We start from the raw sequence: 14,770 nt of genomic DNA, 5'->3' as shown, positions 1-14,770 counted from the left end.
GTGTAGCAGGGATGCACAGACAGTGCATGAAGGTCACCCATTCGCTTTGCCGAAGCCAAAGCGAGAAGTAATGCAGTCTTATATGAAAGAAATTTCATATCCACAGACTCAATAGGTTCAAACGAAGAGCTACAAAGGGCCTCCAGCACCAAAGTCAAGTCCCAAGCAGGGACACTGGACTTAAGCACAGGTCTCAGCTGGCGAACTCCTTTCAGAAAACGTATGGCGAGGGGATGTGCACCTGGTGTCAACCGTCAAAGCCAATATGACAAGCAGATATAGCTGCTGAATAAACCTTAATTGTCGAAAATGAAAGGCCCTTATCCAGCAGCTCCTGCAGGAATGTCAAAACATCCACAATAGAGCACTGAAATGGGAGAGTGTAGCGGTCCTGGCACCACTGCTCAAAGGCTCGCCATTTGTAAGCGTACAAGCCTCTAGTAGATGAGGCCCTAGTGTTCTGAATTGTCGCTATCACACTAGGTGGCAAACCCTTAGCAATCAACATAAGCAGCCAGAGATGGCTCCATAGGGGTGGGTTAGCTAAGTCAGCTTCCTCTGCGCCATTGCCGACCGACGCAGCAGCAGCGGCAGATTGGACCGACAATGGGCTCTCCTGCTCATCCTCCGGCAAACCATGGATGTCCAGGCTGATGTCCAGCATGTCATCGTGCTCCTGGGGAGATGATGACATGCTGGCGCTCCTGCATGGTTCCAGCTCGTCTTCGGTTAACCCATCAACATATTCCATGTGGTCAGCCCAGCTAATTGTGGGGGACACCGACCGGATAATCCTTGTCCTCAGACTTGGATGAAGCCGGGGCTCCAGACACAAAGAAGTGAGGGTCGTGCTGTGTGACAGCCGTCCGTCCCAGCACCTTTTCCATAAATGTCACCCGTCTTTAAAGGATCAAGTGCGGACCTGGAACAGACTTTGGGCTCCGTCAACACTCTCATGGCGTGGAAGATCCCAGGCAGACAGGGCAGGCATCGTGCTGGTTGCTGTCGTGCAAAGAGAAACCGCAACCCTGAGGACAGGGAAGGACAGGGGCGAACAGAAGATTTCTGATTTGCTCGCTTCAGTTTGGAGTCCATTCCAAAACGCAAAGTAAAAGGCTGCACAGGAAAACTGGAAATTAGCGCTCTGCAGGTAGCCTACTCACCAACTGTGTGGTAGAGGCCAACACCAATGGGCAGTTAAGCTAAGTTCAAGTCAGCAGATAACAGAGCTAACTAGCCCAACTCACCAGAGGTGTTCTCAATGAGGTGACGAGCGTAAGAACTGAGAGATAAATGGTAAATGGCGTGTATTTGTATAGCGCTTTACTCGTCCCTCAGGACCCCAAAGCACTTTACACATCCAGTCATCCACCCATTCACACACACATTCACACACTGGTGATGGCAGCTACATTGTAACCACAGCCACCCTGGGGCGCACTGCCAGAGGCGAGGCTGCCGGACACTGGCGCCACTGGGCCCTCTGACCACCACCAGTAGGCAACGGGTGAAGTGTCTTGCCCAAGGACACAGCGACCGAGACTGTCCGAGCCGGGGCTCGAACCGGCAACCTTCCGATTACAAGACGAACTCCCAACTCTTGAGCCACGATGATTGTGATGACAGGGTTACATGCGCAAGCAGGGCTGTGCGCATGTCATCACAGGTCATCTGCCTCCCATGTTTCTTATATATAAATATACCACTATTTACTGAGGACCATTTTGGACACCCTATACCAGGGCTGCACAATCCCAGTCCTCAAGAGCTACTATCCTGCAGCTTTTAGATGCATCCCTACTCCAACACAGCTGAATCACATGGTTTGATTACCTCTTCAGCATGCCATCATGTTTGGCAAAGGCCTGATAACAAGCCATTCATTTGATTCGGGTGTGTGGGAACAAGGATGCATCTAAAAGCTGCAGGACGGTAGCTCTCGAGGACCGGGATTGGGCACCCCTGCCCTATACTGTACTCCACATTGCAAAGTGGATGCATAGCATTACATAAAATGGCCTTGTTTATGATAAGTAAAGGTATATTTCACGCAGTGCACTGATGCAGACTTTAATAGTTTTTTGACATTAGGGCTAGATAGCTAATAGTAGAATATTGAAATTAGTGGATGACCTGCTCTACCACCCCAACCTCACCCCTACATGCTTTGATGCAACTTTAAAGGGCTTTTTCCATAGGACGTCTAACTCTAAAATCACAGACTTATACTTCAAAATTAGCTTTCGTCGTGTTCATACCAATTCCCACTTTGACAGCCACTGGGATACGACCATGCTGCACTACTGAACCTCTGGACTGCACCTGCAAAGAAAGACAGAACGGAAACGTCACTATGAGGGTGTGTTTATGTATATCTGCAATACATCTCAAACGTGTGCACAAAAGTCTTTAGAGAAAAATCATTTAGACTGAAGCTACAAACAGCAATTCTCATGCAGATCACCAAAATCGTGTTTCAATGAACACTGGGTGGGGTCACGTCACAATCCCTTACACGTACCAGATAAAAGAAGTCGAGGACCTCCTGCCCTTTCTCCAGCTCCTCTCCCTGGATGATGTACTGGGCACGCACAGTCGCTTCACTGTCACAGGGCAGCTTACTGCTGGCCTGCATGAGCTTCAGAAAACTACTACTCTTGGAGTAAAACGCTGTGACATGGTGGTGGCTTGCCCTGTAGTTGGGTCTCCTCAAACCATAAACATAATGGTCATGCTCCGTTGTATTTTTTGAACTCGCCTGTTGACAAAGTGAGGTCAAATATCAAATTCCTACTCTTCACATTAGACCAGTGTTTCCCAACCAGTGCGCTGTGAGAAATGATCAGGTGTGCCGTGGAAGATTGTCTGGTTCCATCTGATTAGTACTCCAAGTGATCGCCGTGAATGAACAATTACATGATCTTCCACAGGACTACAACTACCTGCTCTAATTAAATCTGTTGCCAACTGCCAGCAAAATAGAAGATGAAGAAGAAATTACATAATAGTCGTGCTGTGACTGAGACAGCGCAGCCATAATAGCAATAGACAAATATTTGAAAGAAAAAGTAGACCTGGTCCTGGAGAAACCTCTGACCCAGATGAAGGCCGTAGCATGAGTAGTGGTCAGAAGAAGCAAAAAGGTAACTGGGACAAACCGAGCCAATACCGCTATACCTGATGTGCGGGGAAAATGATCAATATGCTTTTTGTGATATTTTTGCTGCTGGCATGCCGTGTGATTTTTCTAACGTGAAATATGTGCCGTGGCTCCAAAAGGTTTGGAAACACTGGGTTAGACACTTGGAAATAATAAAATATTAAAAAGTAACTAATTTCATGACAATGTAGGCCAGCGTGGGTGTATGATCAGTACGACTGATGTGATCAATCACAGTCTATCGACCTTATAACTGATGAATGTTTAAGTGCAGGCAGCGGCAGCAACCAACCTTCAGATGCACACTGTCCTTCCAAAGAGACGTGCCCAGAGAAAACAAAGCCACGCCATTCACGTCTGTGGTGAGCTCTAGTTTTAGTGAGCTACCAACAAACAAGTACACTGGCTCATTGGCAGCAGGCTTGTTGTCTGGACCAACAACTTTGATCTGTGAACAAGACAGAGTAAGAAGTTGTAACAAGACTCACACATCTCCATAATAATGATTGTTATTGCCCTTGATTAGCTTCCTCTGCATGACTCAAAGCATCCCTAAATACTATTTCATACATCTAGTTACATTGTAACAAATGCAGTGTTACATCGTCCAGATTCTAGAGTCGTCTTAGAATCTTTTGGGCTCCAGGAGAAACACGTCCACCTCACGGTAGGATCAGATGAAAAGCTCATGAATCCTGCTGTGCAATGTCCTGACAGCAGGATGAGTCTGGTTACCTTTCCTTCAAACGGGATGCCAGGCTTGTATGCCTCAGGTACATCCTCGAAGGTGACAGTTCTGATGTCACAGGTGAAGCTGGTCTGCCCGTAGCCTTTAAGAATGACGCCTAGATGATAGTTAGCATACAGATTGCAGGTCATCAGGAATTCGCTGTGCTACCTTGATGAACAGTCGGCTTTTAGTCTGCCTACCTGTGCCATACTCTTCCATCTCAGCAGTCACCTCAAACGTGTCACTGTAGATGTTCTTGTGGAGGAAAAACGCCGTCATGTTCACAGTTTGTGTAGCACATCCACTTTTATCCGTCTACAAGATCACAGAAAGTGAACACCAAGAAAGTAAAATCAGTGAAAAGGACTGATTGCAGTACAGTTAGCGTCTCTGTTAACATCTGAAACACTCACAGTTAGTTCGTAGGTCTTGCAGAGGTCTTTGTTTTGGGGAGATGAAAACCAGAAGAAACGGATGGCGTTTCTGCAGAACCGTGCCTTCACCGAACCAATAACAGGTTTCCCATACGTGTATCTGTTAAGAAAACATACAAAGATGAGATTTGTTGGAACGAGAACGGCCGGATCATGTTAGTTGTTGCCGGAAACATGACTGGTACAGAGTCTAGCCAGCCTCAGATCTTTCATTTCCTGTAGAGGCTTTGCCTTTTCCCAGCTGGCCACTGTTAATAGTATGAATTATATAAATACTCAAATTCCTCTAGTAAAAAGTACTATTATATCAAAGTACAGACAAAATAAGGAAAACATCATTGCTACAGGCAGTTTGTTGTTCCCACAAATCCAGACCCATCTTTTGTAATAAACGACAATGTTGTTAGCACCAGCGCTGCCCAGCTGCAGTTCTTCACAGTGTGGATTTCCTTGAACCAACACAGACAAGAACACCAGTTTCTGTTCAACTGGGACATTTACTTTCCACAAATCTTCAGTGCTGCCTCCTGATCCAGGACGGTAATCACACTGGGCAGATGAACCTTCACTTCATACTTTGGCAAAACTAGAGCAAAGGAAACAGAGTCAGATCTCCCCGTAGCTGAGAATTTACATAGACTGAGCTCGTAATCATTTCCGGTCTATAAGAGAAGATGCTTCATTTTTTCCCTCCCACCGTATTCTTTGATGTCAAAGCTGTGGGATATTTGTTCTCCCTTGTCTGTCAAGGCAGTGATGGTGTAGCTTCCTTGTACAGCCTCAGGAATCATGGGGTGTGAAAGATCAAGGATGCCGCCAACAACAGATTTATCCAGCCACTGGGCAATGCGATTTGAGCTAGGATCCTACACAGAGTAAAGACAGAGGAGAATTTATTTAGGGATGTCAAATCAAACGAGGCCGTAGCTTCCAGCCTCCAGCTCCTCTGCTGGGGCACACAGAGATGTTTCCAAGCCAGCCACCAGATAATCTGTGCTCTTTGTGGATTGTGGGTCAGCCCTGTGACATGGGGAGAAAAAAAACAACACACACACACATGATCCCTCATCTGAGACGGGCATGCCAGAGTGCTTCCTGGAGCCAGGCATGGAAGAAGGACAAGCTCCTGCAGGAGGGACCAGTGCAATCCAAACATCGCCCAAACTGACTGGAGTGACATTTATCTTAACGAGCTCTCGTTTGGAGAAAAGAACCTATTATAGTCCTCCTCCTGATGGTTGCTTGTGTAATTAGGTCTGTGATTCAGAGGTAGCTAAAGTCCTTCTTAGTCTTCACAACAATGCAGCGCAGATATCCAATCTACAACAGACTATTGTAGATTGGATATCTTCTTAAACAGCACCACCCCAGAGAAGAAAAAGGGGGGGGGGGGGGTGCAGGGAGCAGTCTGCACTTTAATTACATGTCATACAGCCCTCCCTCCATCGCCTCATTTCCTGCATCTTTGCCGTTACTCTCACAGAAGGCACAAATGGCAAAATCTTTTCAAAGAGCCAAACAGACATGTCAGCAGTTCCCAGAAGAGATGCCAATTTGAGTGTTTCTTACCTGCAGCGCCACTTCTTTATACTGAAAGGAAAACAGAAGAGTTTACATTTAGTTTATCTGCACACAGAATTAACACAATAAGGACAATTTATTAGAAACATATCAGTAAGGTTTCCTGTTGCAATGACTTTCAAGTCAGTATGCATGTAGGTCCCGGTTCAGATCACACAGCAGAACCCAATTACTCAGCAAGCACATAGCACTGAGTGTCCCGCTGACAGATGTGAAGGCGCCACACCCTGAAACAACACCACCACTGCCAGGTCTTATTTCCTAATTGGACGATAAGAGTCAAACAACACACGTCCCCCTCCACGGCTCATTTATTACCGTGTTCCTCTGTAACACCTTTGGCACACGTGATATTTTGGCCTCAATTATTTTGTTCTTACATCTCCAGAGTGCCGGAAAGAGCAGATGCATAATGGCAGATAAAGTCTCACAATGCCACGTCTTCACTACAGCTGGTGGGAGTTACCACCTTCAAGCTAGCTACTTTCATCATGTGATGCATCTGAACGGATTTCACGTCGACTGCGTGCAGTCGTGTTTTCAGCCTCTCGTCCAAAAACGGAAAAGGCCCTGAGCCGCTATTGATTCAGATGTTTGGGTCAAATGTAGTGTGCGCCAAATGAACTCTGACAGCATGTTTATCACACTACTCCACACAGCGCTCCACACCCACGCTGTCTTCAAAATCAACAAACAGCCTTCCTTTCACCTCCCACTCTCCTGAACCAAAATAGACCTTACTCTTCAGATTCACTGACTGCCTGCTACAAATCACAGCACATTATCAAGTTCGCTGCTTGAAATGACTCCACAAATGGCACAGCGGCACATGATTCTGACAGACGAGAACAAGTGGATAGAAACGTACCACTCGTTCCACAGGGATGAAATTGGCATCCATGGAGACGATCCGGAATTTGACTTTAAAAGAAAGAAAAAAAAATGCATTACTATACTGTATTTTCAGTTATTGCACAAGTGGATAATGAGAGGAAGAAGAAGACAAAGGGAAAACGATCCTGGTGATAGCAGATGGACTAAAAAGAAGCAAAGCAAAGTGTATGCAAGTCTCTCTTTATACTCTAATGAATTAGGGGCACATGTCAGATTCAGTGGGGAAAATGAATAAATCATGTTGATATCTATACTGATACAGACTGGTCACCGTGTTAGGAAAGGATGCCCCATCGTTTGATGGAAATGAGAATCATCAGTCTGCAGACGGCAGAATAAAGAAAAACCCTGAAAATCAAAGTGAATGATGGTGAAGACGAGTTTGTTTTACTGAAATGCAGCAACGGTGCTCAGCACTTTGTGCGACCCCCACGTGCTTGTCTGCATGCCTGACAACATCCCGGAGGATCTCCTCCCACATCCGGACCAGGGAATGACTGAGCTCCTGGACAGTGTGAGTTGCACCTGAAACATGATGTCCCAGAGGTGTTGGTGTTGGATCTCGGTCAGGTGAACGTAGGTGCCAGTCCATGGTATCAGTTCATACTGCCAGGCATTGTTGTGTCCAGTCTAGGGCCTGAGAATGGCTCCTAATGACAGTCAGGATGCTGTCGAGGTCTGTGTGTCCCTCCATGGATACGCCTCCAGTCATGCAGAACAATGTTACAGGCAGCATGTTCTCCACAGCTAGCCCACACCCTTTTACAACTGTCACATGTGCTCAGGCTGAACCTGAAGCTCATCTGGGCACCTGCGGTGGACCTGACAATTATAATACTGGAATACTAATAACACTAGTTCCATAGGTATCAGTAGTGACACTGACCCTAGCCAAATTCAAAACTAGTGGAACAGTCAGAAAAGATGAAGAGGGAAAAACGTCAGTGACCTTCAGCTGTGAAACCTTTCGCCTTTTGGAGTTGGCTCATTGTTGTCCCTGTAGCACACCGGTTGTTGCCTTCATTAACAACCCTGTCTGATACTTAACTGATCAGATCAACACCGCCCGAGTTTCAGTGACCTGGAATATGTATCGGAGAAGTCTACGGTTGCTGTTAGCCTTTTTTACACAGAAAAATATATCTTAACATGTATTTGCCTATTGTTGGAGGCAATACATTAAAAACCAAAAAAAACCAAAACATCTTTAAGGATTAGCTACTGATGACGTCACCTCAGCTTGAGCTGAGTGGTTCTGCCATTGGTTACGAAAGATGGATGTGTTGAGGAAAGGCGGGTCTGACTGTGACACAGCCAATGATCTTCCGTTTTGAAATAATAATAATAATAATAATAATAATAATGGATTGCATTTATATAGCGCTTTTCAAGGCATCCAAAGCGCTTTACAACTCCATTATTCATTCACTCACATTCACACACTGGTGGAGGCAGCTACAGTTGTAGCCACAGCTGCCCTGGGGCAGACTGGCAGAAGCGAGGCTGCCGGGCACTGGCGCCATCTGCCCGTCTGGCCAACACCAGTAGGCGGTCTCTCCCAAGGACACAACGACCAGGACAGAGAGCCCGGGGATCGAACCGGCGACCTTCCGGTTACAGACGCGCTTCCCAACCCCCTGCTCCATGGTCGCCCCCCAAATGTGGTATGACTAAGGCTGCGTTCACTCTGCAGGTCTTGATGCTCAATTCCGATTTTTTGATCAAATGCGATTTTTTTTGTCTGCTCGTTCACACTACAAATAAAATGCGACAGCAAACGCGCTCTAGTGTGAACGCTCAAAGCGGCCGCATGCGCAAAAGCAGACGTCACGCACAACGCGCTCTGTTTAGACCCAGAGCAACAGTATTTTGACTGTTTCGGACTTTACGTTTCCCAATTTTGCTCTAAGTTATAAAGTTATTTTGTTATTTACATTTGGCCTAATAATTCGGATACGGGTCGCATAGGGTCAAAAAAGTCGGATTTGATGCGCTTTCGCCTGCACTGTGAACGTAGCTTTTGATTTCCAAAACAGACTAAATTTATTGCCACCTGGTGGCCGTCAGACAGAATGCAGGTTTAAGGCTCTTCTGCATCGGGTTCATTTTTCTGACGCTGCAGCTACATCCATGTTTTATTCCACGTGCGATTTGGCGAGCGTGGCTTAGCTGGCCAAATAATACCAACTGAAAGCCGATTTCACAGTGACACGGTAAAGTGTAATGTTACTTCTGATTGGATCACCTGTGTCTGCAAATGGAAAGCATGAGACAGATTGATTTAGGTAAAAATATATATGTTACAGTATTCTTGTGGTTATAGCTTTGAACTTGTTTATAGAAGCTGACTGACAAGCTCATTTTGTTGAGACTGTCACCAGTTTATAAACTGTTATATGGGTCAAATTCATTTTTGATTTTTACTCGTGAAACATAACGTCGTCGTGAGTCCTTACTGAAACACTATGGCAATGCTATTAAAAAATAAACTTGTTTTACTGTCATAAGGAGTTGCAGAATACCCAAAAAAGTTAAACTCCACTAGATCATCTTATCTTAATCAGACTTAAAAAAAATGGTAAATGGCCTGTATTTATATAGCGCCTTACTAGTCCCTAAGGACCCCAAAGCGCTTTACATATCCAGTCATCCACCCATTCACACACACATTCACACACTTAGACACACAGACTTATTCAGGAGTTAGCAGCCTGCACTAGCACTCGACGGCACTAAGTGGTCAAATAAACTCCTTTTCTCTTCACCCACTCAGCGTGTAGGCCTTTCCTACTTTAAATATAAACAGCCTCTCTCTAGGAAAGCACTCTTCTTCTGTGCACTGAACAGACAACAACCCTCAAGTTATCAAGTTATTAAGTGGTGGCTCAGCATTATGCAGATATATCAGACCAAAAATGTGCAAGCACAGCAGAATGGGTAAGCAGTGCAGACGAGACGGCGCTGCAGTAGCGTATCGCTCCTTCTACAACACAACAGCTCCAACACCTCCACACTCACTCCACCTACCAGTCTGTCCAGGTTTGTAGATGGGCTTATCAGTCCGGACGATGTGGATGAAAGTTGGAGGCTCGATGACGACTTTGGTATGTTTGCTCGTCAGATTTTTTTCATGGAAAATATTGACATAAACTGTTGCCACAATTCGGCTGCGTACTGCAGGGACCTGCAACACCAGCAAACACACATTTGTCAGAGATGGAAAACGTTTCATGCAGAGCACAATCTGTACTTTTCCTCCACAGCACTGTGTAACAGTCTTCACACACACCCAAAGAAATGATTTATTTTTGAGTAACAAACAGCCAAGATATAGTTTTAAATTGTTTTGTTTGTTTTTGCCAGTTTAGCCTTTTTATGTAGACTACATTGGTTCGTCCCAGGTGTTACTCTCCTTTTCATGCATGAATGAGTCAGAGGTTAGAATAAAGTGAAAAACTAAATAAAACACATTCCACTGAAAATGGCAGGTACACAGCGTGGACTGCAAATGGGTGAAAGTGCAGCCAAACAAAGACTTTCAGAAAGTCTGAAGAACTAATGCTGAAAACCACTTTAAAAAGTGACAGTGTTGGCCCGCTTCCTTGGACACAAAATGTGTGGCAGCTCATGACTTTTGCATTAAACGTGTCATAAAAAGCCATCTGAGCTGTGCTGCTCTTAGGGAACAATGTTGCACACAGTTAATTATGAAATGCTGTCACACTTGTGCACGTTTTCACTTGTTAATGCTGCTGTTACATAACAAGGACCAGAACCACTTCCACACATGTCAAAAAGACTGTTGTGTTCAGATGTGTGTTGTGAGACTGAGCGCAGGGTTGGCTTCCAGAGGAATGCAGGTACATAGCTAGCCTCTGGCAGAAAGCAGTCTTTGTGCCTAGAGACAAAAACCAGTCCTGCAACAGGGCCAAATAGCAGGAACAAAGTGAAACTAAGCGCGACTGTCACAGAGGCTATTTGGGTCGGCGGGTCGTTCCACATCAATATGGAGCAAGGCCTGCAAGTTGCATAACAGCAAGCAGAGGTGTGACATAAAGCAGAGCTGCAATTTGCAGAGAACCCACTGAGGTTGGCAGTCTCAGTCATGGCGCCGGGAGGATAATTAGGTCCAAACTTGTGCCAAGATTTAAGCCATTAGCTTAATGGATGGTGATAGGAATTCTGCTTGGAAACCACGCTGGTGCATTTACTGTCTACAAACAACACAACACAAAGCTTTTTGTTTTGTTTTTAAAAAGTGAAATACTGTAAATACCGCGAATCATTGTTCACGATTAGTCATGCTGGAGGTACATCATCGAAAAACAGCTGCAATTCAGCCAGAGGACGTTCTGAAGACAGTATTTAATGAATCAGAGTGAATATTTGTTTACAGCAGCTGTGTAGGAAACGAAGAGAACACTTATTACTGTAAAAGGAAGCTGGTTTCACGGATAAAACACTAGGAGCTAGAGCTGATTGGTCCGTGTGTGATTTACACTCTGGCGTGATGGCGTGGGATAACCACCAAGCAGATTTCATTCACAAACAGAAACTTCCATGTGGTTAGTGCTACAATTAAAATTTCAATCGCTTTATATCGAAAACATAATGAAATGTTCCAGAAGAAAAAAGTTTACCCAGTGAAATATGTATTTCTGGGCTATGGTCTAATAGGACCCCACTCATCCTGAACTATCCCCCACATGAAACTGGAAGTGTGGAGAGTGGGAGCCTGAGTATTCACAAGCTCTTTTGTGCTTTTCTTGGATCTGACCTGGAAGTTTAGGCAGCGGTAGAAGTCCTCATTTACTTGCTCATCTAAGATTGTGACAGAGCCCTCAGTGAGGCCGATGACCATGCGCACAGGCCCAGTCAGGCCGTGAATTTGGGCACACAGGGTCTCCTGTTTCCCTGCAGTCACACGCGAACTCACAGTCACTGCATAAATCCTGCAAGGAGAAGAAGAAAGTACCCTCATTAAAAACAACCCAAACTGTCAGCACTCGTTTAAGTGAAAAGCTAGGAGAAAAACAGTGCCAAGCATTAAAAAGTACAGCCCAGCTCCATGTTAAACACACGTTTGATTTAGAGAGATAACCGCTAATGTTTAAAAAGCACAAACTTCTAGCGTGTTGCTACAGCTAGCTGATAAATGGTCCAGTTAAAGAACTAAATGAGTGTGGCGCAGGGTTAAATCCTACAACCATCATCTGTGTCTTTGTTTCAAGGTGAAAGAGTCTGATTTAACCTCAAACAAAACCAGTTTCTTGTGCTCCAATATAAAAGTTAACACCCTGCATGTGAATTATGTAGCTTCTAAGAGAAGGAGTGTGCTAACAAGCTGCTACATGAGAAGTTAAAAGCATCCGATTACAGCAACACACTGAAATTCAGTGAGCGACTCATTCTGTCACAGATGTTTGTCAAAGCACACTACACGGCCAGGTGACTGGAAGCACTACTGGAAAACACCATCAAACGTTAAAAGGATGCAATTTACTTTTTCTGGAGGGAACCAGAGTTATGCTATAGTTCTGATTTGGCCTGCAAAAAGACAGGAAGACAGGACAAAAGACACTATGCTGAAATAGAGAATGGTGTGTGAACACACAGTAAATGAAAAAGGGTGAATGAAGGAAAGTGACTGTAAGTTAAAGCATCAGTTTTTATTTTAAAATCCACTGTGGTGGTAGAGAGAGGCAAATGTATCCAAAACATCAGTCATCTTCCAAACATTTATGGACCTAACTGTATGTAACAGAAATACTCCCCATTATGAATTTCTTCTTAATGTACCTGCTTGTGCACAACACATATAGTCTACAGAAACTGTGTGCACAGTATTTTTATTTCAGCCCTGGAATCAAAAGGGAAGCAGAGTTCCAGTAACTCCTGTATCCCCATGCCATCCTTCCTGCACAGCGGACATATGCATCCAAATAACCACACAAGGCCCATATAAGTTACATGTGCAAATGAACATTGGAAAACATCAGCAACAGCCATGATATCAGCTTCTAACGAAGCACTCTGCTGGATTCTCTGTGTCGACGCTGCTTGGCACACAGGGGCCTGCTGCTGCCAATGAGAAATAAAGGACGCATTTAATTGCGTTTTGGGTGGTGCTGCTGAGAATATTGATGCTGTTTTTGCCAGGGAGAAAGTTGCACAATGATGAAAAGTCATTTGACTCCCAGTGTAAACTATGAAAGGCATGCGAGCCATGATGATTAAAGTTTAGAGCAAGCAAAAAAAGTCAGGGTGGAAAATGTTATTCGGCCTTCCAGTACCATGGAAATCATGTCCCATTTACACGCTACTCAGGTAAAGCCGAGAGCAGGTTATTAATCAAATGCTGGTAAGTTGTAGCAGATGGGACATGCGCGTACGCACGCACGCACGCACGCACACATAGTCTTTGCTCATTGCATAACACTGTCCTGTGGCCACACACTGGACTTTCTGCCTCACCAGTGGAATGTGCAGGTTTTTCGTGATTACACCAGAATCGAGTGACAAATACATGATGACGCTGCGCGTGACATTTTTTTTAAAATAAAGTTTTTCCAACACCACCTCGTGCAACTATTTGGACGCGTCTTGGCGCGAGGGGCAAGCCAAACTTTAGCACAATGACATGCATGAGTTTCGTTAGAAATATACGTTTACTTACGTGTCGTTGAGCAAGGCCGATGCTTGCACGAGAGCTGATGAGAGTATGACAGCAAACAGCTGAAGGACATGTGCCATAGCTGCAGAGGAGAGTCGGTGCTTTGCGAGCAGCGACACGAGCGGAGCGAACCGGACTGCACCGGAGGAGGAGGACGGACTTACAACCCCAGGGCCCGGACCCAGAGAGAGAGAGAGGGGGAGACACCGAGGGATGTGCGTGGTACCAAGTAGCTGTAAGAGAGGGGGTCTGCTACAGTGATTTGCTGTTTTTACTGCAAACACCGCCACCCCCTCTTTCCGAGTCACTCCCCCCAACCTCGTTGGACCTTTGCAGCCGCCTCCCTGTTCCCGAAAGACTCCCAAAAGTCTAATTACACGCGCACACACACAGAGTCCTGCCTGCGGACAGTGTCTGCTGCTCGAGTTTCTGAAGAATTTCAGGAAAGCCCAGTGGGGCTGAGACGAGAGTGGGTGGAGAGGTCTGATACAGTCGAGATGACCCTGCACTTTGAGCACCTGTTGGCCAATAACAGTCAACGGGGCTTTGAAAACAACAAAGATAAGGCAGGGGCTCTGTGGACCTTAACTGTGTCCCCCAAAGCATGCAGCTTTTCAGAGTTTTAGCATTTAGCGTTTCCCCCTAGAAACACTAAACACAAGAATTACAAATGTCCTCGTGCACTACCTTCACATGCAGGAGATATGAAGTTTTCTCAAATGATGAGAGCAATATTAAGCCCAATCCAATGTCTACCACCAGCAAACTCTTTAATCCCACTCAGCCTAATTGTTGTGCCCTGTCTCGTTTGTTTGTTTGCTTGGATGATAAGATCAGTGGTATCAGGTCACAGTTCAAGCCCGGAGCCTGTCAGCCTGGCCGAGGGTCTCAGTTCTGTTCTTTGACTTTTATCTGATTTTCATGACAGATCTCCTTGATATCCACATTTCTAGCTGACATTATTCCTAAAGCATTTCTACCTCCCACTGGCTTCTGACTAATGTCAGTCAGTCTCTCTCATTTGATTTCAAATCACTTTACAGCCAGAGCTGTCCCCGGACTGTTAAAGGGAAATAATATATTTGATAAATTCCAGTCTCGTTGTTGACAGAATGATAACACAGAAACAAGATTACTAATGTTATTCTTATTCACTTAGATAAAGGTGAAAATGGAATTTTAGATTTATTTGATTCATCAGCAGCTGTTGACACCATTAATCATGTCATTCTTATTGAGAAAATATGGACCTGTGTTTGTATCTGTGTAATTGCACTGAAAAAGTTTTCATCAAACCT

The 14,770-nt window shown here is 45.1% G+C and overlaps 1 protein-coding gene across 1 annotated transcript in view; it reads right to left on the bottom strand.

The window, feature by feature from the left end:
* Positions 1 to 13,907, bottom strand: part of LOC308401799 (alpha-2-macroglobulin) — a 66,582-nt gene extending 52,675 nt beyond the window's left edge. The window contains exons 1-13 of the mRNA XM_080890228.1: positions 13,476 to 13,907; positions 11,577 to 11,751; positions 9,827 to 9,983; positions 6,774 to 6,826; positions 5,894 to 5,914; positions 5,022 to 5,190; positions 4,826 to 4,910; positions 4,304 to 4,424; positions 4,091 to 4,205; positions 3,896 to 4,005; positions 3,453 to 3,608; positions 2,522 to 2,758; positions 2,259 to 2,322 (exon numbers count right to left, since the gene is read on the bottom strand). Of these exons, the coding sequence (XP_080746354.1) occupies positions 2,259 to 2,322; positions 2,522 to 2,758; positions 3,453 to 3,608; positions 3,896 to 4,005; positions 4,091 to 4,205; positions 4,304 to 4,424; positions 4,826 to 4,910; positions 5,022 to 5,190; positions 5,894 to 5,914; positions 6,774 to 6,826; positions 9,827 to 9,983; positions 11,577 to 11,751; positions 13,476 to 13,552 (1,540 nt within the window). The 5' untranslated portion in view covers positions 13,553 to 13,907. The remainder of the gene's footprint in view (positions 1 to 2,258; positions 2,323 to 2,521; positions 2,759 to 3,452; positions 3,609 to 3,895; positions 4,006 to 4,090; positions 4,206 to 4,303; positions 4,425 to 4,825; positions 4,911 to 5,021; positions 5,191 to 5,893; positions 5,915 to 6,773; positions 6,827 to 9,826; positions 9,984 to 11,576; positions 11,752 to 13,475) is intronic.
* Positions 13,908 to 14,770: the final 863 nt, after the last annotated feature.

This window comes from Rhamphochromis sp. 'chilingali', assembly GCF_963969265.1.
Source record: "Rhamphochromis sp. 'chilingali' genome assembly, chromosome: 8".
Lineage (NCBI taxonomy): Eukaryota > Metazoa > Chordata > Actinopteri > Cichliformes > Cichlidae > Rhamphochromis > Rhamphochromis sp. 'chilingali'.
This window is presented reverse-complemented; position numbering and strand designations above follow the sequence as displayed.